Source organism: Nymphaea colorata, chromosome 13 (assembly GCF_008831285.2).
Source record: "Nymphaea colorata isolate Beijing-Zhang1983 chromosome 13, ASM883128v2, whole genome shotgun sequence".
In the NCBI taxonomy this organism is placed as follows: Eukaryota; Viridiplantae; Streptophyta; class Magnoliopsida; order Nymphaeales; family Nymphaeaceae; genus Nymphaea; species Nymphaea colorata.
The window spans coordinates 15,355,974-15,383,904 of NC_045150.1; the positions used below are offsets into that span (position 1 = coordinate 15,355,974).

A 27,931-nucleotide genomic window follows, 5' to 3' on the forward strand; every position below is an offset into this window, starting at 1 on the left:
TTGAAGCTCCAGTAGGCTCGTCACAAGAGTAGGAGTACATTTCGACATCCTTCACACAAATGTGCTGCCATCTTGATATGGCTTCCATACAGGGCCATGCAAACTGGAATTTGAATTGAATGGGCCAGGCTGCTGATCCAATGAATCAGAATCATTGAACTAGCTATGAATCTGCGAGAAAATTATTACTACATTAACTTTAAACAAATTTAAAATATATACATAAAAAAATAACTGCAAAAAATAAGAAACACTTTAAAAGTATTTTGAAAACAGAAATCACTTAATGGTTTACATCATGCATGGTCTAAATCCCATGGTATCACTCTCTTTCCACGAGCCAACGCCATACATTGACGGCTCCGGGGAAATACTGCTATAAGGGGGCTTGCCGCTGCACAAGATGGTTTGCGGTAAGAAATTTAAAACTGATTAGCTTGGGGCTTGAGCCGCGCCAACAAGAGGCAACTATCTTGGCACAAGCAGAAGCTTTGGTGTGGCAAACCCCATTTTAACAAGTCTAATAGGACCAAGAGTTGGCTCTTTTCCAAGCTCAGGTTTTAAGGGATTAGTGAAAACCAGAAAGAAGAGAAGCAGACATGACACACAATTTTGCTGGTGGAAGATTACAAGATGCTACTTTGTCATTGATAACTAGCTCACCTTACCATGCTTGCCTGGTGAAAGTCATTGGGGTTCAATGGGCTTTCACATCAAAGTTGTACACTGTTGATGCAGCAACTGCAGATATAGCAAGTTAAAAGGAGTGGAATCTCCCACCCCAACAGTGGCTTCTCGGCCATTATATATAGACTAAGAGCTCGATAACATATTCAACACCCTTACACCCATTAGCATTCTCATGTTATTCCTGTTTGCATTTTCTCCGGAACTGGAGCACTATATTGGTAATCGAGCAACAGATTTAGCGCAGCAAATCAGCATTGACCTTCATAAACTCCCAAACTTCATCAAAGAAGGCAGTACCGATCAGCTCAAAATGCCGAAAACAGCTCCTTTTATTCTTCAATTTCTCAACCATTCGTGCAGGTCCATCTCTTGGGACTAGAGGAATTATCCAGCATCCAGATCTCATCATTTCAGACTAGTGAGAAGAAAGAACAGTCTCCTGAGTCCTCACGATGCAGAAGGGGTCTGGCATCCTCTAAAGTTGGCAGTCTTTGGCACCCAGTAGCTGAGATTTATTCTCTTGAATTCTCAGGAAAAAATTTGTTGACATCAAAAGGCTGGGACCTGGGATTTGTATTATGGAAGCCAAAGCCTCTGTCGCTGCCTCCTCTAGCTATTGGAGCAAATGCTGCGAACAGGCAATCAGAACAAATCACTTCATCAAAGTTACACTTCAGAGTGCACAAATATGTTCAACAATTAGTGGATCAGCAAATAAAAAAAAGACCTATAAACATTTCTCTAGCCCCACAATATGGAGCAGTAAAAGAAAATTGAAAAATCAAAACCAGAATGTATGGGAATATCCATTACGAGACAAGATCCCATTGTTCAGAAGGAAAGAATACATAAACTGGCTCCCTCTCTCTCTCTCCCCTCCCCCCATCCAAACTTTTCTCTCTCCTCCTTTTCCTGGAAGCTGAGAAAGCCCTTTTCTGTATGGGACAAGAAAACCAACCCCATCTGCTTGAAGTTACCTCAACAGTGGAAAGCTCCAATTGGTGAAACTTTGGAAGCTGCCCAGAACACCTAAAGAAAATTCCCTGCTTATTTGTGCTACACAGAGCGCTAAGATACGGGACAATAAGTTATAACAGGGCTTTAGACAAATAGAAGATGCCATCAACCTGCTAGCACCCATGGAGGAGTTCCATCTCCAACCATGTGATTCTGACGTCCGATGAACAGAGGTAAAAATAAATATGCACCAAAATTCAGATCACTACCAATCAACATCGCAAGACCTCATCTAATCAACTAGTACCACGTTACAGACCTAATGCATTAAGCACTAACTGCTTAAACTCAGGTTCCTTGTTGGACCTACTAGTGGACCTGTTTCTAGTAAGTTGCTAAATAGAACCTTGATCTTGTGCTTTGGCATGACAAACTGATGAAAGGACAAGAAGCAAACCATTCAACCTGGAAGAGCCATTTTAAATCCTAACAGACAAACTCAAAAGATGGATATAGACCAACAAAAAACTCAAGTTGTGCAATATTAAGACCCACAGAAGCTTGCATGTACATCAAATAAATTATAAGATGAGGGCGGGTAAACCTTTTTCTCTCATCCTTCTTTCTCTGTCATACTCAAACTTATCACGTATTATCTCAGTCCTGTTCCAAGTATCACCAGGTTTATTGCTGCCAAACCTTTGATCCTAAGTCAAGAAAGAAAGGCACCAAGTTAGAAAGTTGAAGAGGAATAACTTAATAAGGACTCACTAAAACACTTTAGCACTAAACAAAACAATAACACAACTTTGCTATTTCTCCTCAATGTGCTAGCTTTTTCTTTGGCATGGATATATCAATCAAATTTCTCACCAGAGGCCCACCATTTGAGGCCAAATTTTTGCCGTAGTAATATAAAAATGCTTTTGCAAGTGATTTTCTTTTACAATGAGGAAAAGTTACTGTTCGGACTTCATACTGACAATGCCGGAGAGTTGAAAGTTGAAACAATGTATGCATGCATGTACTCTCTCTCTCTCTCTCGCTATATATATATATATATATATATATATATATTGCTTTGGTGGCTTCTTTTAATACTTTCATAACTATTTTGAACTTTTGTTAATGTTTTTGTAAGAAAAATATTAGAAACTCAAAAATTCATAAGACATCGATTTTGTATATATTTAAACTTTAAAATTTTTGAATTTTTGAAATTTCACCTGCAAAAACAAACTTCTTGAGGAAAGCTCACCTATAAAAGCCTAGGAATGATATTATGGACAATGATATATATGTGGCGTGGTTGAGATTTTCTCATGAAAAAAGAGTCTGCCTTTACTTCCATTTTCTCTGTCACATAGGTATGGGTACAGGTGTTGGTAGGAGTACGGGGAAATGGGTATGGGTACGCCGTTTTTGCCAATCTTGGTACGGCGGTACGGTGAACAGCAGTACGATGATAATTATATATTTTTAATCCCAAAAAACAAAATTGATATCATCACATCATTAAGACAATGTTTCTTTCATAGTTCCTGTTGAATAATGGAGGAAGAAAGGGGAGAGAGAGAGAGAGAGAGAGCGAGAGGAAACTTTCTTATCTCTATTCACATAACCCTAATCTCATATTAAAAGAGATTAGGGTGTGTTAACAAATTTACAAATATAGTCCACTAAAAATAAGATAACAATTAGACCCATTTCAACTTTCTAATATTTCAAAAAGCTTCTAACCAACTCTTAGAAGTATTTAACACTTCCCCTCACGCTGAGCATAGATATCAATCATGCTCAGCTTGTTACATCCTCTCAAGAAATCGCCGATGGGAAGAGCCTTAGTAAACATATCAACAGCTTGATCTTCAGAAGAGACATGAATAGTGCTAATGACTCCTTGTATCAAGTCCCGAACATAATGACAATCCACCTTAATGTGGATCGTCCTCTCATGAAAAACAGGGTTATTTGCAATGTAGGTAGTTGCTCTGTTATCACAATACATCTTCATTGGGAGTTTCACTGAAATCCCCAATTCTAGAAGCACCGATTTAACCCAAGACATTTCTACCGCAGTTTGGGTCATAACCTATATTCAGACTCAGCACTAGATCTAACAACCACATTTTGTTACTTGCTTCTCCAAAAAATAAGATTCTCACCAACAAAGACGTAAAAACCTATAGTAGATCTCCTGTTATCTACTGACTCTGCATAATCAGTATCACTATATGCTTCTATTTCCACATATTCTTCCTTTTTGAACCAAAACCCCTTTTTACAACCATTAAGGCAGCCTCCCAATAAATTTTCTGAGGTTTTTCCATGAATTGACTTAGCTTATTTATAGTAAAGCTAATGTCTGGATGAGTGATGGTCAAATATAAAAGTTTCCTTATCAGAGATCTGTAAGATCAAGAGTCAAAAGTCTCTTATTCATCATCATGAATATGAATTCGAGGATTCATAGGAAGTGTGGTAGGTTTGGCCCCTAATAACCTTGTTTCCTGCAAAAGATCAAGAACATATTTCCTCTAAGACATCACAACCCCTTTACTACTACGAGTCACTTCAATACCAAGGAAATAACGGAGTTGGCCAAGGTCTTTTGTGACAAAGTGTTTCTGTAGAAACTCCTTTGTCTGAGTTATCTCTTGATTACTTTTCCTAGTGAGAACAATAGAATTTACCTCATGAAAAGTCTCTGGTGGGCGGTTTGGAGAAGGACCTTGACGACTAGTATAGACTAGTGGAGGATCACGGAAACCATCACATGATGATGGTGGAGAAGAAGGAAGAGACTCAAGTGACACTGGGGAATAGGAAGCGGAATAGAAACTGGAAGCTCAAACATAGTACGACATGAAGTGGAAAAGTAAGGATGAGACTCAAAGAATGTAACATCTGCACTGACAATCTCTTTATTGGTCTGGGGATCAAAGCACTGATACCCTTTTGATTGGCAGAATAACTAATGAACACACATTTGATAGCCTGGGCAACAAGTTTGTTTTTATTTGAGCCTAAAATGTGTGCAAAACAGGTGCATCCAAATACTTTGGGAGGTATATGAAATAATGGTCGATTTGGGTATAGTAGTTGGATGGGAATGCGTTCTTGAATGGCAGACGAGGGCAATCGGTTAGTGAGATATCATGCGGTAAGAATAGCATCACCCCAAAAGTAGGCGGCATATGAGTGTGTAACATGAGGGTACGGGCCACATTTAGAAGCTGCGATGTTTATGTTTCGCAACACCATTTTGTTGGGACTTGTAGGGACATGCATATTGTGGTCGAATCCCATGATTGGCATAAAATTGAAGTAGAACGAAAGATTTAAATTCAAGAGCATTATCAGTGCGAATATTTTTGACAATGGAACCAAACTAAGTTTTTATTTCCTTGACAAATTTCTGAAGAATACAAATGACTTTAGATCTTTCTCGTAACAAAAATACCCAATTGGATCTGGTAAAATCATCAACCAAAACAATGTAATACCAGAAACGTGAATGAAAAGAAACCCGACTTGGACCCCGAACATCAATATGAAGGAGATCAAAAGGACTTTGACTAGATGGACTCTGACTCGACGGAAAACTGCTACGTGTATGTTTGCCTAACTGGCATGCTTCACATAAGAAAGACTCTGATGCAGGAATATCTGGAAACATGCAATGAAGTTTGAACACAGAGGGATGACCCAGTCTGAGATGCCACTGCAAAGGAGATGGCTTTGATGTGAATGATGATGCAGCAACATCGACTGGGACAGAGAGAAAGTAGAGTCCCTCACGTTCATGGCCGCCGCCAATCGTCTTCCCAATTTGTAAGTCCTGAAAAGAATATGAACCAGGATAAAAAATGACTCTACACTATAAATCTCTAGCCAATTGCTTAACATATTAACAAGAAATCTAAGAGCATATAGCACATGTGTAATGGTGCCCAAAGGTGTGAGGTAGATATCACCGCTACCCAAAATAGGTGACAACTTGCAATCAGCCAATTTGACGTGTTGTGGTGTAGTGAACCTGGATAATGATAAAAACATATGTGGTTGATTACAACAATATCTGGAAGCTCCTGAATCGATCATCTATATCATACCTGGGTCAGTGGTAGGGGCACCAACCAATGTTGTAAAAAGCATATCGTAAGCCGTATCGGTCTGGCTTTAAGATACGTTGTATCGTAAAATATCATAACGTATCATAACCGTATCGTTTTTTTTTAAATATTCAGAAAAAATATAAAAAAACTCAAAAAATAATAAAAAATCAACAAAAATTACCGTATTGTACATGTATCGTGTAGTATCGTACCTGTATCGTCATCGTGTCGTATCGTAACCGTATCGTGCCTGCATCGCGTCGTATCGTACCTGTATCGTGTCGTAGCGTAGCGTATCGTTGTCATATTGTAATCGTATCGTAAATGTACGATACGGGGGGTGTATCGTATCGTATTTTATGTTCGATACGATATGTATCGTACAATACGTACAACACTGGCACCAACAGTGAAAGCCGACTCTGTTGCAGCAGTGTTGGTAGATGCAAAGGAGGACCTTTGACCGAGAACTACATCATATTCCTCCTTACTTAAGTTGAAAGAATACGATGGAGGTATAGGCGAAGTGGTAGGGGACTCAACCATAGAAATTGTAGCCTGTGAGAAAGGTGCATTAGATGAAGAAGACCCCTTTCCTGTAACGGTTCTCCCTCCACCACGCCCTGGTGGACCAGCAGAACCAAGTTAAGGATGTTTGTCTCAACATCGATCCTCTAAATGACCTAGTTTGCCACAATAAGAGCACTGAAATATGTTGCATCCTGCACCACGACCTGTACCATGTCCCCCCGTGCCACCAAAAGAGCTATGGATGCGGGGGTACGGATAAGGGTGCCGGGGCGGGTACGAACCATTTTAAAAAAACTTGGATGCGGGGGTATGGCCGTACACACACATACACACACACACACACACACACACACACACACATATATATATATATATATATATATATATATATATATGTGTGTGTGTGTGTGTGTGTGTGTGTCAAAAAATTTCAGACGCAATAACATATTCACACATACATATATATATATATATATATATATATATATATATAAAATTACAAACAGAATAACATATTCAATTTCATAAATCATAGACTGCAACAATCAAGCATATATATATCAAAAAATTACAAACAGAATAACATATTCAATTTCATAAATTCATAGACTGCAACAATCAAGCATGTAAAATCAGCAGAGAATCAATAAAACAAGAGAAGAAAAAAGTGTAGAAAGAATCAAAGAAGTCAAACAAAGAATCGGGAGAAAATGAAGAGACATCAGATTGCAACTCCGAATGGAGGGAGATGTCCTCTCTATTCACACTTCTTAAGAATGCATTAAAGAGAAGTATAGATTTTATGAGAATAACAAATGCATTTAAGATGGACTGATAATCAGAGGTAGACGGGGTCTAGGAAGCATGTCGGCAATTCTCAAATTGTTTCATAATTCACTCAAAAAAAAAAACAGAGGACAAACGAAAGAGAGGAAAGGACTGATAATCAGAGCTAGATGGGGTCTAGGCTGCATGTCGCCAATTCTCATATTGTTTCATAAGAAAACAGAGGACAAACAAAAGAGGGGAAACATTAAGCCATATCAAGCATGTCAAGAAACATTAAGCCATATAAAGTGCCGAAGGGAGGCAGAACGAGAGGAAGAGCGAAAGACAGAGAGAAGGACAATCGCAGGCACAAAAAATGTAAACGAATGTCAAGCACCCATTCTTCCCAAGTGAGCAACAGTAGAAGCAGGCAACACAGAGGGAGAGGGAGAGAGAGAGAGAGAGAGAGTCTTTGTTCCATGCCTGAGGAGTAAGGAGAGGGTGAAGAAGACGGTGCGCTGCTGAGAAGGGAATCTTGCAGTCGCGATGGAAAAAGGAAGAAGCTGAGAAGAGGACGAAGCCACAAGCTCGCCTGCGAGTACAAAACGGACACCGCCTGCGTCGCTGTTCACTGCCGTTCACCACCTGTCCTCGTCGGTCTTCGGTGAAGCGTCATGGCTCGTGGGTGAAGAGTGAAGAGGAAGAAGGCAGCCAACGAAACGATTGATTGATTGATTGAGGAGGATCTGATTGGTGTAGCTCGACCTCGTGCTATAGTTAATTAATGCAGTTCTAAACCGCTCTTATGTACCAAAAAAAAAGAAGGCAGCCGACGAAACGAAAATAGGGTTCGAAGATTTTAACGTGAAAATGGTTAAAAACTTTAAAATATTATAAAACGTTAAAACTCGAAATGGACAAATTTGGACTTGGTCAAAGTTGACCGAGTCCAAAAATGGTCAAAAATGACCCCAGGTACGTTGACCGTACCCGGTGCTGTGTTGACCGCACCTGCGCCGCACCCGACGCCGTACCCGTACCGGTGTCGTACCAATACCGTGCGGCCCGTGTGACTTAGTTTGCCACAGAGCAATGTTATCTGTATCGTACGATACAGACGCGTACATATCGTACGCGTATCGTACGCATCGTGTGATACGGTGACCGTATCGCACGATACGTGCGATACACCACCGTATCGCACGATACGGGGGTGAAATTAAAAAAGGGGCCCTCGGGCCCCTTTTTTTGCGTCTTATTTTGAAACACTCCTCTCTCTCTCTCTTTTCTTGTTTCTCAACTCTGCTAGAGACGTGGGAGGGAGAGTTTTTCTCCATTGCATCAAGACTTGCCGGTGAAGAAGCTTTCTTTCTCGTTGTGGGGAGTCTTGGGACGGTGGGAAGCTTGGAGAAAGAGGGTTTTTTGGTTTTTAACACCAAGAAGGTAAGAAATAACTCATTTTTGCCATTGAATCGTTCATTTGTCTTATTTCCTACATTTATTTGTATGTTTTTACTTGTTATATGAAGATATAATGTCGGATCCTACATGGCAGTGGTGTACAAGGGTGAATCCCAAAGATAGATTAAGAGTTAAGTGCAATTATTGTAAGCAAATCATATCAGGAGGGATCTCTCGCTTTAAACACCATATAGCTGGTACACACAGCGATGTGGGTCAATGCAATGGCTCCCAAGAGAACCCATTGTCAGCGTATGTAAAGCACCAGTGTCAGGAGCTTCTTGATGCAGTGAAAGCAAGTAGGATTGAAAAGGAAATGGAAGATGCAGAGGAAGGATATGGGGACCCACATGAAGAAGAAGAAAGTGAAGGTGAAGATGTTCAGCTTAAAGAAGAAGATGTTGGTGTCAGTTTGGGAACAGCTAAAGGGAAAGGCATCATGCAGGGAGGTGGTTCTTCTGCAACTGCAACCAGAAAAAGAAGACGTGCAAATATAAGTTCAATTTCACGAGGACGTGGCAGGAGTCATAGTGGTCGTACTAGTGGTGGTAGAGTACCTACTATGAGGTCGAGCAATATGTCTGGTTCGATCAAGAATTTTTTTTCCCAATTATACTGCTGCTGGTGCTCAGCCTGAGATTCGTATAGCCATGCAATCAAAGGATATTATTGAAGCAGCAGATGAAACCATAGGAAGGTGGTTCTATGATGCATCCATTCCCTTCAATGTAGCAAACTCTTATCATTATCAGCCTATAGCAGATGCGATTGCAAGTGTAGGGCGAGGGTATAAAATGCCCTCTTTTCATAAATTGGTAAAATTCTCAACAATATAGTTAGAGATGTGAAGACATATTGTGATGAACTAAAATTGAGCTGGAAAGTTACAGGATGCAATGTAATGGCAGATGGGTGGACAAACATCAAGAACAGAACATTGGTAAACTTCCTTGTATATTGTCCTCTTGGTACTATGTTCTTAAAATCTGTTGATTTGTTTGATACTCCTAAGACTGTTGATGTGTTGTTTGGGATTTTTGATAAAGTTATAGAAGAAGTTGGGCCTGAAAATGTCGTACAATTTATCACTGATAATGCAGCAAATTATAAAGCTGCAGGTGAAATGTTAGAAGCACGATATGGGACATTTTATTGGAGTCCATGTGCTGCTCACTGTGTAAATCTTATGCTTCAGGATCTTGGTGAAAGAGATGATATGAAGTTGACAGTTCATAGATGCCAAGAAATCACGAAGTTTATTTATAATCATGCTTATGTCTTGAATTTGATGAGGAAATTCACAAATGGGGCTGAATTGATTCGACCTGCACAAACACGTTTTGCTACAAATGTTTTGACTGTGCAGGGTATAGTCAAGCAAAGAACTTCTCTCAGGCAGATGTTTTCAAGTGATGATTGGGCTGCATATCCACATGCCTATAAAAGAAAGGCTACGACAGTTGTGGATACCATCTTCGATGCTGACTTTTGGGAATCATGTGTGCACTTATTGGAGATTTGTGTACCTCTAGTGAAAGTCCTCAGATTAGTTGATAGTGAAGATAGACCTTCTATTGGATATTTATATGAGTCTATGGACAGAGCCAAGGAGGTCATTAGAGATAATATGAAGGGGAAAAAGAAGTTGTACATGCCTATATGGAAGATTATAGATGAAAGGTGGTCTGGACAACTTCATCGCCCACTTCATGCAACAGCCTACTACCTAAGTCCTGCTATTAGATATCTTCCCACTTTTGAGGACAGAGAGGTCGAATATGGCATGATGGATTGTATTGATGTATTAGTAAGTGATAGTAAAGAACAAGACGCTATCCATATGTCGATCAACAAATATGATACGGCTTTTGGTACCATGGCAAGAGACACAGCAGTTCGATGCAGGACAACTATGCGTCCAGGTATTGGAAAAAGAGACTATACTTTTTTTTTGTTGTTTAGCTTTTATTCTACCTTCTCACATATTTATTCTGACAACATTTTTACTTTCCATCTGTTATTAGATTTGTGGTGGGAAAGGTTTAGGCCTGATTGCCCAGAATTAAGGAAGCTTGCAATTAGAATCCTCAGCCAAACATGTAGTGCAACTGGATGTGAAAGAATGGAGTGTATTTCAACACATCCACAGTAAGAAGAGGAATAGGCTGGAACATAAAAGGTTGAATGACCTTGTTTACGTTCGTTATATTATGAAGTTGAGACAAAGGTAAACATTTGTTATACAAAATAGCAAATTCTAATATATATTTTAATCTCTAACAATTTGTTAAATTTTTCTCTTGTTAGGCAACTAGAAACAACATCTACGAGGAAGCATCACAATCAATATGATCATATCTTCATTGACCATTTTGATATATTAGATTCTTGGGCTGAAGAAGAACCATCTACAATACTTGATGAGGACTGTTGTCGTGAGAGAAGGAGAGAGAAGAAAACACGTCCAACTTATTATTCATCACATACCCTAACCCTTACTTAAGGGAGAATTAGGGTAAAAACAAAATTACAATGTAAACGAAAAGTTTTGTGAAAATAATTAAAGAACTATCAAGTTCTTTAATATTCTAAAAACTACCTCAACTTCAACACTCCCCCTCAAGCTGAAGCATAGATATCTACCATGCTTAGCTTGTTACAACACTTTGAAAATTCCCTAATTGCAAGAGCCTTAGTAAAGATATCAGCAGTTTGTTCTTCAGAGACCACGTGAGTTGTAGAAATCACTCCTCCTTGAACTAAATCACGAATGTAATGACAATCAACTTCAATGTGTTTAGTTCTTTCGTGAAAGACTGGGTTATTTGCAATATAAGTGGCAGCCCTGTTATCACAAAACATTGTCATAGGTAGTTGAACTAGAATGTCAAGGCTTTCAAGCATGGATTTAACCCATGTTAATTCTGCTGCCGTTAGGGCCATGGCCCTATATTCTGACTCAGCACTAGACCGTGAGACCACATTCTGTTTCTTGCTCCTCCAAGATATAAGATTCCCTCCTACAAAAACACAAAATCCAGTGGTAGATTTTCTATCTTCAACAGATCCTGCATAGTCTGCATCACTATATGCTTGGACATCTAAGGTTTTCCCTTTCTTGAATAGTAGTCCTTTACCAGGAGAAGACTTTAAGTATTTAAGTATCATCAATGCAGCTTCCCAATGAATCTTCCTCGGTTTCTCCATAAATTGACTCAACTTTCCCACTGCAAAACTAATATCTGGTCTTGTAATTGTCACATAAAGAAGCTTTCCAATTAAGGATCTATACGTCTTAGAGTCTACAAGTTCTGACTGCTCATCATGTAGGTGCAATCGTAGATTCATGGGAATGGTGGCAGGTTTTGCCCCCAACATTCCAGTTTCTTGCAATAAGTCTAAAATGTACTTTCTTTGAGAGAGAACTATTCTTTCTTTACCACGAGCCACTTCTATTCCAAGAAAATACCTCAAGTGTCCAAGATCTTTTGTGACAAAATGCTTTTGAAGAAATTCTTTGGTCTCAGATATACCTTGTTTATAGTTGCCGGTCAATATAATATCATCAACATATACAGCCAAGATAACCATACCCAACTCTCCCTTCTTAACAAACACTGAATGATCAAGAGGTGACCTTTGGAATCCACTCTGTGAGACAATATCAGATAGTTTATGAAACCACGCACGGGGACTTTGTTTCAGTCCATATATGGCCTTTCGCAATTTGCACACCTTCCCACACTCCCCCTGAACCTCGAAGCCATGTGGTTGTTGCATAATCTGTCTCCTCAAGATCGCCATAGAAGAATGCATTTTTGACATCCAATTGATGCATCTGCCAATCATAGTGAACTGCAAGAGAAATCAAGAGGCGAATGGTACCTAGCCGAGCCACTGGTGAGAACGTCAAAAAATCAATACCATAGGTCTGAGTATACCCTTTTGCGACCAGCCGAGCTTTATAGCGTTCAAGGGTACCATCTGCATGGTATTTGATAGTGAATACCCATTTGGATCCAACAATATCACAACCAGAAGAAGAAGCAATAAGGTCCCATGTGTGGCGTTCCTGTAAAGTATATATTTCCTCTTCCATAGCCTGGCGCCAATTAGGGTCTAGTAATGCTTGTTGATGACATGTCAGAGTAGTATAAGTAGACAAAGCATGAATGAATTGTCGCACCTTGTCACTTACATATTCAGACGTCACAAACTGTGAAATGGGATGAATAGTGCATTGACGTTTACCCTTCCGCAAGGCAATAGGAAGATCCTGCGAGTCAGAGATAACCAGAGGTGAGGAATCAGGTACACTTACCTCAGGAGAGGATGATGGAGGAAAGCCATGTGAGAGACCCTGTCGGTGAGAGTAAACTAATGGAGGATCCGAAAAACGACTTCGGGGTGGTGATGAACTCGGAAGGGACATAAGCGGGAAAGGTGGGATTGGCAAAGGGCATTGAGGGAGACTCTCAGGACAAGAGGTTGATGGTTGTGGGAAATATGGACGGGACTCAAAGAATGAGACATCCGTACTGACATACTCTTTCTGGGTGAGAGGATCAAAGCATTTATAGCCTCATTGGTTCTTGGGATAACCAATGAAGATACATTTTCGGGCTTGGGCAGCAAGTTGTCTAAGGATATGAACGAAACATGTGCATCCAAACACACGAGGTGGAGTTTGAAACAATGGACGATCCGGGTAAAGCATTTGAACTGGAATTTTGTTAAGTATAGATGAAGACGGTAGGCGATTAATGAGGTAACAAGCAGTTAGGATCGCATCCCCCCAAAAGTAAGATGGTACATGGCTCTGTATCATAAGAGTACGAGCAACTTCCAACAAATGTCGATGCTTTCGCTCTGCAACACCATTCTGTTGCGAGGTATGTGGACAGGTGAATTGAGGAACAATTCCATGTTTTGAGTAAAATTGCAAAAGATTGGACGATTTGAATTCAAGAGCATTGTCAGTGCAAACAGACTTAACAGAAACTCCAAATTGAGTCTTTATTTCAATAATAAGATTTTGAAGGATACATATAACTGCAGAACGTTCCTTCAAAAGGAAAACCCAACTAGCACGAGAGAAATCATCAACAACGACCAAATAATACCAAAATTTAGACCGGCTAGGCCCCCACACATCGACATGAAGTAAATCAAACATATTATGACTCGAATGACTTAGACTCGAAGGAAAACTACTCCTAGTGTGTTTCCCAAGTTGACAAGCTTCACACTGGAGTGACTCTGACATGAAAAGCTGAGGAAACAAGCAACGAAGTTTTGACACTGATGGATGCCCAAGTCTGAGATGCCACTGGAGACTGGTAGGTTTGGATGGAACTGATGTAGCAGCTATGTCCATGGCCTCAGACAGGAAATAGACTCCCCCTCGTTCATGGCCTCCACCAATCATCCTCCCAGTCCGCAAGTCCTGAAACCAACACGAGCCAGGATCAAAAATGACTCTACAGTTCAAATCATGAGTTAGCCCTTTAACTGAGAGAAGATGAGTGGGAAAATCAGGAGCAAACAACACGTTATTCACAGTTAAACAATCAGAAATTTTCACACTGCCCCAACCGATAATAGGAGAGAATCTCCCATCTGCAAGCTTCACCTGTCTAGGTTGAGGAAAATGGTGAAGCACGGTGAATAAGTTTGGTCTACTGCAAAAGTGCTTGGAGGCTCCAGAATCAATAATCCATGACATACCTGGATCTCGGTTTTGCATAGTGGTGGAAAGAGTAGAATCACCCACAATTGTAGACGCCAAGGAGGAAGATGAAGCTTTCTGAGCCAGAAATTGTTCATGCTCTGGTTTACTCATACTAACAGTGACATTTTCTACATTTGATTCTGTATGGTCATCTTCAACACGTGAAGCTTTTGGGATATGAGACGAGTTCTTGATCTGTGATGACTCGGAGCCTCGGATCATAGGGCGACCATGTTTATTCCAGCATCTATCTTCTAGATGACCAAGTCTTCCACAGAACGTGCATTGAAATCTACCACGTCCACCTCCTGAACTACGACCTCCTCTCCCTCTATTGAAGGTCTGTGCTCGGCTTCCTGAGATGGCTAAGGACTGCCCACGACCTCCTGGGACAGCTAATGCTGAAGAAGGTGCATCAGTTGAAGATGGAGATAGAGTCACCACCAGACGACTTAGCCTATTATAGGCCTCAGCAAGGTCTGGAATTTCAGCCTCAGTCAACATTTGGGCTTTGGCCACTGCAAAATCAGGAGATAACCCAGCTAAAAATTTTGCCACCATGTGCTGCTCAAAGTGGGTTTTGTAGCATGATTGACACGGGGGACGTAGGGCTTTGAGCCTCTCATGGCTGATTTGACTGATGCAAAGTATTGGGCCAGATCTGAGTCACCTTGTTGGAGTTTAAGAAGTTCTTCTTCAACCTGCAAGACTTTGCTCATATTCTTATCATGAGAGTAAGTTTGCTTCAGAAATTCCCACATATGCTTGGCAGAGGTATAATAAGCAATCGTAGGAGTGATGTGTGCCTACACACTATTCATAATCCATGACATCACAATATTGTTATCTTCCTCCCATGTAGAATATTTTCCGGTCTTAGTTAGGGGTTCTTCCTCCTCAATAACATGTTTCTTTCTATGCCCCTTAACAGACATCATAAATACGCGACACCAGATTTCATAATTTGAACCATCTAACTTCACGGTAGACCCAAATGAAAGAAGATTCCCAGAGACTTTATATTCTCCCTGTGTATCAACAATACTATCCTTTTGCTCCATAGTGAAGATCAAAGAAAAGAATCTTTGCACACTTAATATAAAATCTCTGCACACTTAATATAGACTGCTGGAAAAAAAATGAACGTGCAGGCAGAAAAATCCAGTCACAGATTTTAACATCTAGATGCTGTTAACATGCATTCAAAGCAGGTAGCAGTCACACTTCCTTCACGTCCCTGAATAGTAGGAAACTTGGACAATAATTACTGCTGAAAAAACAAACTTACAGACAAAGACTGTCGCTGCTTTTTCTGTTCCCAACCTCAACTCTCAAACAACAAGTCCACATCTTGCTGTTCCACAATTAGCAACGTCAATAAACCATCTCCCCGATCAGCAGCAGCTATCCACAACCAGAAACAGCAACAAGCAATTTCTGATCAGCAGCAGCGACAGGATCCCAATAGCCACACCATGTTCCACTAATGGATCTAATCACGCGTTCCACATAGGTGTGATCATATTCCACCCTCCAACGAGCAATAGAAGGAAGAAGAAGAAGGAGATGATAAAGGAGATGGAGAGACGAGAGAGGGGGAAGAACGAGAGGAGGAAGAACGAGAGAGGGAGATTCAGTCTCTGCCCATCAACCGAAGAGAGAGGAAGAGAGAGTATGGGGGTTAGAAACCTGACAGTCACCGGAGAGGAGATCGTCGGAAATCTGCCAGTCGCCGGCAGCCTAAAGTGATCACGCCGCTAGCTCTGATACCATGTTGTCGTGAGAGAAGGAGAGAGAAGAAAACACGTCCAACTTATTATTCATCACGTACCCTAACCCTTACTTAAGGGAGAATTAGGGTAAAAACAAAATTACAATGTAAACGAAAAGTTTTGTGAAAATAATTAAAGAACTGTCAAGTTCTTTAATATTCTAAAAGCTATCTCAACTTCAACAAGGACGATCTTGATTTTTTGAACGTTGAAGGAGCAGCAGAGATTATTGATCAAGGAGAGGCTGGGGGGGAGCAATGGAATGTTGGTGACATTCAATTTACAACAGAGGGGATAGAAGAAGCAGTTAATGAAGAAAATGAAGATGATGATGAAGAATGAAGATGATGATGCAAATGACGATTGACGATGCTTTTTGTTTTGAGTTTTGAAAACTATGTCAATATGTTTTGAGTTTTGACTTATGAACTTATGAATTGTGATGTACTTGAATACTCTTAGGTTGCTTAGTATGTTATTTTGTTTTTTGAATGTTTGATTTCTTATTTTGAAATGTCTTGTTCATATGCATACTTCATAGTTCATATTTCATATACATGAATGATGAATGTTCCTTTAAATACTTTTTTCTTGAATTTTTCTGATTTTTACTAGTTTTTTCGGATTTTTTTAGAATTTTTCTGATTTTTTTCTATTTTTTATAAATTTTTAATATTTTTTGAAAATTAAAAAATTAATTTTACGATACGTTACGATACGGGGTATAGGTCGGCCCGACCGATACACGATACGATACGGCAGTGATAACATTGCCACAGAGTACTCTGAAGATAACCCAGATAGAAACTTTGTTACCATACCAGTTTCAAAATGAGATGCGTAGGAGTGCTTGCAAGGTGGGCAAAGCACTTTTACCTGTTCATTTGCAGCAATCAATGTAGCAAAATATTGTGATAGGCTTTGATCACCTTGTCGTATGTTACAAAGCTCCTCTTCCAATTGTAAAATCTTAATAACATTAGTAGCATGAGAATGTCTTATTCAAGAAAGACCACATATCTTTAGCTCTGGTGTAGTATGCAATTGTTGAAGCGATACAGGACTCTACACTGTTCATGATCCACGACATTACAATGTTATTATCTTCATTCCAAGCAGTATATTTCCCTTTTTTCTCAAGAGGTTCATCTTCTTCAAGAATATATTTTTTCCTATGACTAGCCACAGACATCATAAATACCCTCGACCAAATTTCATAATTTGAACCATTAAGTTTGATTGTGGTTCCATAAGAGAAGGAGTTACCAATCATCTTGTACTCATTAGACCCTTCTAACCTACTACCGTCAGCCATAGTAAAAAAAAATTAATATAACACGGAGATCACAGCCAAAAGACGTGCAGCAGGATGAACACAACCAGAGAATGGCAGACATAGGTTCAGACGTAGATAACTACTTTCAGATGTAGATAGGCAGCAATTTCAGATATAGATAGTAGGCAGCAAACATGCACAGGTCTGACAGCTCCTAGAAGTATTTAACAGTTCCTACATATGAACTCATAAAAAAAACATAAATAGACTAAGACAATTTTTTTTGTGGTTTGGATCGGTTCCGACCTGGAACCGATCCAAACGTACCCAGTCGTACCCCCATACCGGTTTTTCCGTACCGGCATATCAGTACGAGTACGTGGGCCTCCCCAACGTACCACTGTGACTTAGGTTTTTCTAAAGTATTTTCATCATCTCATAGCAGCACTTCACATTTTGACCTTCTCTTTGTTGGAAAATCTTAGGCATGCATCTAGGTTTTTCTAAAGTATTTTCATCATCTCATAGCAGCACTTAACATTTTGACCTTCTCTTTGTTGGAAAATCTTAGGCATGCATCTAGGTTTTTCTAAAGTATTTTCATCATCTCATAGCAGCACTTCACATTTTGACCTTCTCTTTGTTGGAAAATCTTAGGCATGCATCTTCTTCCCTCCAAAAATTGAGGGCTCGTTGACCAAGTTAGATCAATCTTTGCTACTCTCTCTCTCTCTCTCTCTCTCTCTCTCTCTCTCTCTATATATATATATATATATATATATATATATATATATATATATATATGGCATCACCTTTATCCTCTGCTGCTAAATCAAGCCCTCTTTACTATGTGCTCTTCTCTTTGTGTTTTTTATCCAATATTCAGCTCAAATATGACTTCCAGAAATCGGACGCATACAAGAAAACTTATATCGCATTAGTAATCAGATGCAGATATGATATAGCGTTTTCTTACCAAATTTAATAAAATGACTGATTTTAAGGAAGTAAAAATATAGATATGTTTTTTCTATTTCCTACATTTAAATATAAATCTATGTTGTTAAGGCATCGCCTAGGCCACCCCTAGGCATGGACTAGGCGACAGTCCACACCCGTCGCCTAAGTCCATTACTTAGGCAATGGGTGTGGTGCTGACGCCTAGGCTGGACTATGTGCCAGCATGCCTAGTCCATGGGATATGTACTGATTTTCACAAGCTGTTATAATGTATATTATATGTTATATGTACAATCTGTTGTAATGTATACTATATGTACTGATTTGATACGATTTTTGTTTTAAATGATTCAAATAAAATAGTTGTAACATACTACATAAAATAAATTTCAATTCATAACAAGATATACAGTTATTTACACCAGAATTCATATTGAGTTTTTCTATTGCAGTACTTTATCTAGAGAAATTGTTGTTTTAGAGTCAGAATATTTTAGGTATGTGTCTGGCATTGGATTCTGACAGGGTCAGATCCTAAGAAATGCAAGCATTGTGTCCAGTATGTAAACGAGAATGACGTGTCTTCTGTTGTCTATCAAATTAAGGCATCAGCTAGAACAGAACAGAACAGTTTTCCAGTATGTAAACAAGCTGGAAATGTGCTGTTAGTCTGTCATGTAAACAAGAGCAAAACAGTTTTTCATGTTTTACCTTTTGGCTTTGTTTACAAAGTGTAATCATTCAATTAGAACAGAACAGAATAGTTTTTCATGTGTTACTTTTTTTGTACTACATATGTCTGTGTTAGTGGTGATAGGCACACCTGGAACAGAAGCTTACAGTTCAATCAGTAAGGGGCCGTTTGATGGCTGGAAACCATGGAAACGGAAAAAAATTTCGAGAAATATATTTCTGGAATTGAGAAATAGGAAAAAAAATTCCATATTTCCAAAACAAGCTTGTGTTTGTTAAGTAGGAAATATTTTTTGGAAAGAAATTTTGTCGTTTGGCAGAAGTGGAAGAAGGGAAGGGAAGGGAAGGGAAGGGAAGGAGGAGGAGGAGGAGGAGGAAGAAGGGAAGGGAAGGGAAGGGAAGGAGGATGAGGAGGAGGAAGAAGGGAAGGGAAGGGAAGGAGGAAGAAGGGAAGGGAAGGAGGAGGAGGAGGAAGAAGGGAAGGGAAGGGAAGGAGGGAGGAGGAAGAAGGAGGAAGAAGGGAAGGGAAGGAGGGAGGAGGAAGAAGGAGGAAGAAGGGAAGGGAAGGGAGGAGGAGGAAGAAGGAAGAGGAGGAAGAAGAAAGGAAGGGAAGGAGGGAGGATTTTGTGGATGATGGGCGTCAGGCGGTGCCATCGGCGGCGGCGGGGGACGTGGCCTCGCCGTGCCCTCCTCCCCTTCTTCCCCTCTTCTCCTTCCGTCCTCGCCGTGCCCTCTTCTCCTTCCCTCCTCGCCGTGCCCACTTCCCCTCTTCTCCTTCTTCCCCTCTTCCCCTCCTATCATTTCTCTTCCCCTTCTTCCTCTCTTCCCCTCTTCTCCTTCCCTCCTCGCCGTCCCCTCTTCTCCTCGCTGTCCCCTCTTCTCCTCGCCGTCCCCTCTTCTCCTTCCCTCCTCTTCTCCTTCCCTCCTCGCCGTCCCCTCTTCTCCTTCCCTCCTCGCCGTGCCCTCCTCCCCTTCTTCCTCCTCCCTCTTCCCTCCTTCCCTTCCTCCTTCTTCCTCCTCAATCCTTCCTTTCTTCCTGCTTCTTCCTCCTCCCTCTTCCCTCCTTCCCTTCCTCCTTCTTCCTCCTCAATCCTTCCTTTCTTCCTGCTTCTTCCTCCTCCCTCCTTCCCTTCCTCCTCCTCCTCCCTTCCTCAGCGTCTCTTCTTCCTCCCAACGGTCAAAAAAATTTTTCCAGAAATATTTTTCCATTTCCACTTTTAACGGTAAAAAAAAATTCTAAGTTTGATGGACAGGAAAAATTTTTAAATTTTGAATTTTTTTTCTACTGCTACAGTAAATTTCCAGGGCATCAAACGCGCCCTAACTACATAATTTTATTATGTTATAGTTAACATAACTAAAAAAATTAATTAAAAAAATAGGTACCTTTTTTGCCTGGGCGTACCTAAGCCCTAGGTGCTATCTGGCGCCCAGGCACTCCCTGTGCGCCTTGACAACATAGATCTAAATTAGAATCAAATTAAGCAACGTCCAAAAGTTGGATATAGTAATTGCTCTATCTGAATCTGATCCACTGACATCCCTATCTCCTAAGCATGAACTGAAGAAGCATAGGAGGAAAGGTTTGAACGAAGAAATTGGTGGAAAGGAAGCTCAACATATCAAAACTCTTCATGTGTGTTAAAAGAGCTTGTGTTGAGTGTTAAGTCTGTGTGGCTTAAGAGTGCCCTTTGTGAGTTTTGTGTTGAGTTTTAAGTCTGTGTGTCGAGTAAGAATTTAAGAGAGAGAGAGAGAGAGTTGAGTTTAGGGAGACAGAGAGAGATCTAAGCCTGTGTTGAATGTGATGCCTGAGCATGTATTTGTGTTGCTACTGAGAGAAAGAGAGAGAGAGAGAGAGAGAGAGAGAGAGAGAGAGATCCAAGTCTGTGTTGAGTGTTACGTCTAATTGGGCATTTGTGTTGCTAGTGAGAAAGTGAAAGAAAGAGAGAGAGAGAGAGACTGTGTTGAGTGTCAAGTCTAAGTGTGTATTTGTGTTGCTAAGTGTGTATTTGTGTTGCTAAAGAGAGAAAAGAGCAAGCAAGCATGTGTGAGAGAGAGAGAGAGAGAGAGAAACACACACACACACAGAGAGAGAGAGAGAGAGATCAAACAACATTGCAGAGTTCCTTTCCAATGAATAGTTGGAACTGAAAACCTCAATATGGATCAATAACCACAGTATATTTCAATGCTAAAGAAAGAGAACATGTACGGCAGATCGACCAGAAACAATAATATGCACATCACTCCTAGCTACCCAGGGTGAGCAGTGAGCAAATGCTAAAAAGCCAATTCCACCAAAAAGTAATCCAAAGCTACTAGCATGGAGCAGAAAGCAACAGAAGCATACCCTGGCTACCCACAAGGGCAAGAAAATACTAAAAAGCCAATTCCACCAAAAAAAGTTACCCAATGATACTACCATGGACCAAGAAGCAATGGCAGCACACTCTTTAATCAACTACATTGGCCATGGAACAGGGATTACAGTCAAAAGCGAAAGCTGATGAAGGCCGAGCTCAGTAACCGAGAAACCAAAAGACAACAGTTTGCAGCTCCTAAGAGAGTGCGTGTCAGGTGTCAATGGCCTGAGAAATGAAAGCACCGACCTTACATGGTGCAGGAAATTAAAGGCCATAGATGAAGAGCACAGTGTAAGCACAAGCTTGCATTGCAGTCCCAAAGGAAATGTTAGTGCCCAAGACATGGTTCAAGGTTGCTTTACTGTAACTGAAAGGGGCAATGCAGATGCAAATCCAGCAATGGCAGCAGCCGCAGGGAAAGGCCAGAAGATTTAATTAACGGCTAAAGAGTGCTGTGCTGATGAGCTGTGACAAGCAAAGGGCGAGAAAGACGGATCTTTAGGATAAAATAAACCAAGAGAGCAATGTCAGAATTGAATTGTCAGACACCCCAAAGTTCGTTGAGCACTTCAACTCATCACGGAGAGGGGCATCAAGCGTGAAGCAATGATTAGAACAGGATGCTAAGTTGCCAGGTACATTCGCAAACAGCTCTCAATCACAGAGCAAGGGTCAGCAAGGCCATCTGGATTGCAAGGTTGTGGAGCCCGCATCCATTATCTACAGGCAATTGTAGTGTGGGCCAGCGAATGGTAAGGCTACCTTGACAGATGGAAGTGGCAGTAGGACTGTAGGAAACCCAGGGGCAGCAAGACCATTAGTGACTGGCAAAAGGGAGCAAGAAGTCAACAACCAACATGAACGTCATACACTAGTTCATGGGAATCAAGGGCCAGCCAAAGAGAACTAGTGGCTAGTAGGGAGTGAGTTGGCAGGTTGCCTGAAGGAAGCTATGAACAGTCAACATCTGCAGGTAACAGCTGGATTTGGCCGACAACGGTAGGATTATGAGTTGCAGCGGCCAATGTGGCCATCAAAGAGCCGATCGAAGAAAGGGCTGAAATCAATAAACTAAAGACGTGACAAATGAGAGCAGGGAAGCATGGATCAGTAGGGCCATCTCGGATCAGTGGGGCTATTGGAGACCGATGGCGAGAAGCCACAGGAAGGTAGAAAAGGATTAGTTGCCAGTAAGGAGCATACCTGAGCAAGGGTGTGTCATTCCATTACTCCACAAGGGACTGACCTTGCAAGTTAGTTGCTTGTCGAACCATGGCTAGAAGGAAAAGGCCAGGCAAACTAGAAGTTTGGAATAGAATTGAACCTTGGACAGCAGGAAGAACCTAGGGGTGTTTGCCGACAAACAATGAGGCAATTACCATCACCTGCAAAGAGGCAGTGAATGCAAGGCAGCCTGCAAAAATGCAGCTCTGCTGGTAAAGTTGCCAGGTATTGAAGCAGCATGGCAGGGGCCGAAAGAGAGGATCAAGGCCAAAAGGGTGGTAAGGTCCGATCCAATGGAAACTAGGCACCGGCAAAAGGAAACTAACAAGAGGGAGAGCTGAAGAATCATAGTCAAGACAATGAGAAAGAAAGGAACATATGGAGGGAGGTAGCTGCCAACAACCATCACACATAGGCAATGTGGTTGCAGAAGCAGCCTGCTACTTCTGCCGCCTCTTCCTGCATGCCAATAAGAGCCAGAAACACAGTCACGCATGCCACTCCAGGGTTCCAAACTCTAGAATTCTATTCATTCTCATGCTCTCCCAAAACTATTGGGTATCAGAGTATTTACATAACTCGTAAAAGGGTCCTCTCTCTCTCTCTCTCTCTCTCTCTCTCTCTCTCTCTCTCTCTCTCTCTCTCTCTTTCTTTCTTGACAGAACTGACCCGACTTATTACATATATTTGGTATGTCCTCCGCTATCACAATGGTTCCCAACAATGTGAGGAAATGAACCGAGAAAGAGAAAAGAGAGAGAGAGAGAGAGAGAGGACTTTTGTAATGTTTAAGCATGTAGATTTGAATGTGTTATGTGAGTGTCTGTGTATGTGTACACTTCATAGTGGTAGTGTGTGTTTGTTAAGTCTTTTCTACAAGAATAAAAAGGAAAAGAACAAAAACCCTTACCCATTAGAACATTTAGCTCATCACCTGATCCTACTTCCTCCACACCATGCAGTGATATTATAAGCTTTTTTCAATCAAAACAGTCCAATCTAAACAGCCCAATCTAGGCTGATATGTCCTCCTACATAGCCAAAAAGGTAGATAGAAAACCTTTTTTGTACTCTAAGCAAATTGAGAAATGTATCCAAACTTATCAGGTGCTATGTGAATCTGCCTACTTATTGCTACGTTGAACTACCTGCTTTATCTTTTATTTTGTTTCAAAGGTGAGCTCTATTGTAACATCACCAAGTTGGTTGCTTACTCAGGCAGAGAAAGATAATGGCCCCTGTATTTATTTCTTTATATTTATGATGGGCTATTTTATAGACAAGAAAATACTTGTATTTCAGATGTGGGAGGTTCAAAGGTTAGAGCGAAAAGTACACCTGTGCGTACTTAGGTCCTGGGAGGTCCTCTCTCTAACTGGGTTGTAGTACCTAGGTGGGGCTGCCTAGGCTGGTCCAACTAGGAGATAAACAGAAAAAAAAACAAAAGAAGTTTTAAAAGAGTTTTCTTCCTCCTTGGACCTCTTTTTTTGCTTTTTGCTTTTTCTTCCTTTTTCTCTTTATCTTTCCTTCTTCTACTACTACTTATTCTTTCCTTTTTTCTTTTACTGTCTATATACTCTTTATCAATTGCTATATACATTCTGCTACCGCTATTGTTATGTCTTTTTGCTGCTATATATACTGTTAAAACATGCTACCTATATATGTGTGTGTCTGTGCGTTTGTGTTCTATCTTTTGCCTGCATAGGCAACCACCAAGTGCCCCACCTAATCCTTTTTGAAAGTTCACTGCCTAACCCCGCCTAGTGCTTTTGACCATACAGCTTAAAGTAACCAAGAAAATGGCAGTTCCACACACAGGTAGTATCAAGTTGGTGAAATTTCCTCAATACTTTAGATAATTATTTTTCCATTTTTAACAATATTCACCCCAACTTTTAATTGAAAATCTTAACCAAAAACCTCTAATTCCTCTAGAAAGGCTAAAAGGTAATTTGGTATGTGACTCTGTATATGTTTGAATCCTGATTTGATAAATATCTTTATGAAAGTTATTAACCATCATATTAACAAAATTTTAACTTCTAAGTTTTCCATATTATTTTTTATTGTCTTAACTATATCAAAAGAGAGGGACAAAATTTCTCATGGTAACAGAGGAAAAGGCAGGAAGGTGTTCACTTCAAATTTGTTTCTTCCAGTTTTCACAATCAGCACATTTTCTACTGAAGCGCGCAGTAAAATATGTGTTGACCACATCATGATCCCTGCACCTTCAAATTCTTAATACATAAAATTGCCTATGAATGGAGATCATATTAAAATATCCAAATTCTTATATAATATGCTAGTACCTAGAAAATAGAAACAATGTGGATGAAAAAAAAAAGTCATTACCCATGCAAGTACCTGAATATGTTGAGGATTAAAATGCCTTCCCCTGAAAAAATTCAAACCAAATTAGAGCTGCATTGGAACAAACTTAAAAAAAATAACACAAGGTAGAACCAAATTTTGGAAAAAAAAAATATTCCTGCAGCTACCTGAAAACAGCCTAGTGATCTGTTAAAGACGTAAGAAAATCAGTGTGGGTGTGTGCATATGCATGTGTGTGTGTGTGTGTGTGTGTGTGTGTGATTTTGATCCATTGTCACATATATCGTGTATGGGTATTATACGGTGAGGAATTTCTCAGGTATAATACGGCAAAGTTGTATATCTCGGGAATATCCTGAGAAAATCTTGGCAAATTTTTAAAAAAAATTAAAACATTTAATAAATCGTAAAAATTATAAAAAACAAAAATTAATAAAAAATTACAAAAAGCGCATATAATACGCATTTTTTCACGTTTTTTATTTTCTGACGTTTTTTTAGAAAGAACATGTCCAATTTCCGTTTTATACTGCTGACTTATTCTCGGGTATTATACATGATCATATTCAAACGACACACTTCTCCAAAAAAAAAAGACTCCATGAAGAAAATCATCAAAACATGTCCTTACTGTTTTCTTTTGGATTTTTCTTTCCCCCTTTAGAATCTCAGTGTCACAGAAAACACATCTTATTGGAAAAAAACGCATATAATACGCCAAAACACAGTCAGCCGTATAAAACATAAAAAAACGCGTCTTTTTTAAAAAACGCCAGAAAATAAAAAATGTGAAAAAAAAACGCATATTAAATGTCTTAATTTTTTTAAAAATTTGCCGAGATTTTCCCGAGAAATACAACTTTGCCGCATTATACCCGAGAAATTCCTCGCCGTATGATACCCGTACATGTTTTGATCATATTCAAGCGACACAATTTTCCAAAAAAAAACTCCATGATGAAAATCATCAAAACATGTCCTTAACTGTTTTCTTTTGGATTTCTCTTTCCCTCGTTAGATATATCAACAATCAAAACATGAAGAAAAAAGAAAACATTAATATGACTCAAACAGAATTCCAATATGCAATGAAGTACTAACCTGTTTGGCGAGAAATCTATGTCATCTTCTTCAGATTCATAATTGGCATGATCCTGAGCCAGTTTCTTCGAGTAACCCTCATCCCAATACAATCTTTCCCAGTTGTCCCTGAGTTCTTGATAGAGCTCCATATACCGCTTGCACCAAGGCTCATGTTCCTTCCAACATTAAGAGAGAAATTAAATATACGAAGATTTTGCACTACATCTCATGAATATTTTACATAAGATTGACTATTCATGAATACACACATAAAGAAGAACACATAAAATTTTCCAAGGCAAGATGAAGCATTCGTTTGACACTTACTTATATGGAGAATTGAAGCTGAAAGAACCAAATATTTGACTACTACTGGATGAAGTAGACTATCATTTAAATCCAATAATAAACAAAACTAGTTGAGCCATCAGCCAGGCAATAGTCAATGGAAAGTTCTAACCAACCATGTAGACCATCCTTGTAGTTCTAGGTATTACACAGACTCGTTATATGGTCTTCTACATCAACCATCTCTCTAACATTACTGGAACAATTAAGCATTAGAACAAGTCCTTTTTCTTTGAGGGAATTGCTTTCGAGAGTTAAAACATCAAAATAATAGTCCTTGGCTCCTTGTTCCCGTTAACTAGTAAGTAGACTGTTAATTCATGGTGGCCTTCATGCTTAAGTTAGAACGTTAGTTCAAGTCTGCTCTGCCTGTAAAAGGCTGCTTCATCGAATAACGAATGTCTTTCACCCACATGCCCAAGGAACCAAAATAGCATAGAGAACGTCATAGAACGTGGAACTTACCATGGTTACATTCCAAGAACGAACTAATACCGAGATGAACAGACCATTCCCCTCAGAATAACCATGTTTCTCTCTACCAAGTTTAGAGAACCACCATGAAAATGAAGAGGGATTTTGAAGCCCAAGATCCTATGGGACTGGTCCCAGTGGGAGGCTCCATGCAAGATACCCTCTTCCAACCAACCAAAGAAACACACACTAAAGCAATAAAATGCATCAATCCAGCACTAAATAGAGGAGAATCCTAGAGTTTTCGATGAAAATAGAAGAACTCGCGGTCGAATTTGAAACCTTATGCAGGAGACTATAGCAAAATCATCAAAGCCATGTTGCAAATCTATCAAAATTAATGCACGCATAGCAAAAAAAAAGAAAAGAAAGAGACAAGAATAATGGATAACGGAGAAGGAGCAAACGAGGCAGAGATGCCTGGTACCGTTTCTTTCAGGACCAGGCGAGTTCTCCTCATGAACTGCTCTCGCATCTGTTTCCGGCGCCTGTTGGGGATGTTGTCCCTGGGGATGGCGAATCTCTCCCTCGGCGGGACGTTGTCGCCTATCTCATGCATCTCTCCGTCGATCACCCACCACTCGGACTTGTCGCTAGGCTTCTTGACACCGGGCACGAGCCGGGCGCCGCCCCGACTAGGCCTAGTCCACGAAGAGAAACTGGTCGCCGGTAATAGCTGCTTCTGAAGGTGACGCTTCTGCAGCACCCATCTTCCCCGCCAAAGCATTCTCGCTGCTCTCCTCCTCCTCCTCTCCCCCTTCTTCTTCTCCCTCTCGCCGAAAATGGATGATATAAAAATAGGAAGAAAAAAGAAAAGGAAAATGAATGAAATGGAAGAAAGGAAAAAAGTGAAAGGAAAAGAAAATCTAAAATTTGTTTGTTTGAACTACCTACATAAAAAATAATAAAATTTACAATACTTTATAATAATATCTTAACAGTAAAAATATTTAAAAAATGAGAGGTTTCAAAAAAAACTGCTGTCACTATTGTAGTTGCAGGAATTGCATCATAAAACATGATTTTAGATGTCTACTTGATAAATAGAAAGCGTTAGGGACATAATTTTTAGGATCGAACCATTAAGGTATCAACTAAATCCATTCCCTTTGTTGTGGTGGCTGTATTTCCAACTAAACGATAGT

General features: G+C 40.1%; 1 protein-coding gene across 2 annotated transcripts; it reads right to left on the reverse strand.

Annotated features, from left to right (window-relative positions):
• Window positions 1-690: 690 nt before the first annotated feature.
• LOC116266744 (uncharacterized) lies at window positions 691-27,576 on the reverse strand. Of its 2 annotated transcripts, none has more exons than XM_031648061.2 (5): window positions 27,214-27,576; window positions 25,983-26,140; window positions 24,915-24,945; window positions 2,252-2,354; window positions 691-1,318 (listed from the first exon to the last, which is right to left on the reverse strand). In XM_031648061.2, exons 1-5 carry the CDS (start codon window positions 27,511-27,513, stop codon window positions 1,203-1,205), a joined length of 708 nt encoding a protein of 235 aa, XP_031503921.1. In that variant the 5' UTR covers window positions 27,514-27,576; the 3' UTR covers window positions 691-1,202. The 2 variants fall into 2 exon arrangements, with proteins under 2 accessions (XP_031503921.1, XP_031503920.1); XM_031648060.2 differs by having other exon boundaries at window positions 24,903-24,945.
• Between the last annotated feature and the right edge of the window lie 355 nt (window positions 27,577-27,931).

What these genes read in the sequence shown, in the direction of transcription:
- LOC116266744 (XM_031648060.2), bottom strand. Translation starts at nt 27,513, where the DNA reads ATGCTTTGGCGGGGAAGATGGGTGCTGCAGAAGCGTCACCTTCAGAAG. An exon ending in ATAGATTTCTCGCCAAACAG is followed by an intron (nt 24,946 to 25,982) that starts GTTAGTACTTCA and finishes GAATTTTTTCAG; the next exon opens with GGGAAGGCATTTTAATCCTC. An exon ending in AAGAAGGATGAGAGAAAAAG is followed by an intron (nt 1,319 to 2,251) that starts GTTTACCCGCCC and finishes GCCTGTTCGCAG; the next exon opens with CATTTGCTCCAATAGCTAGA.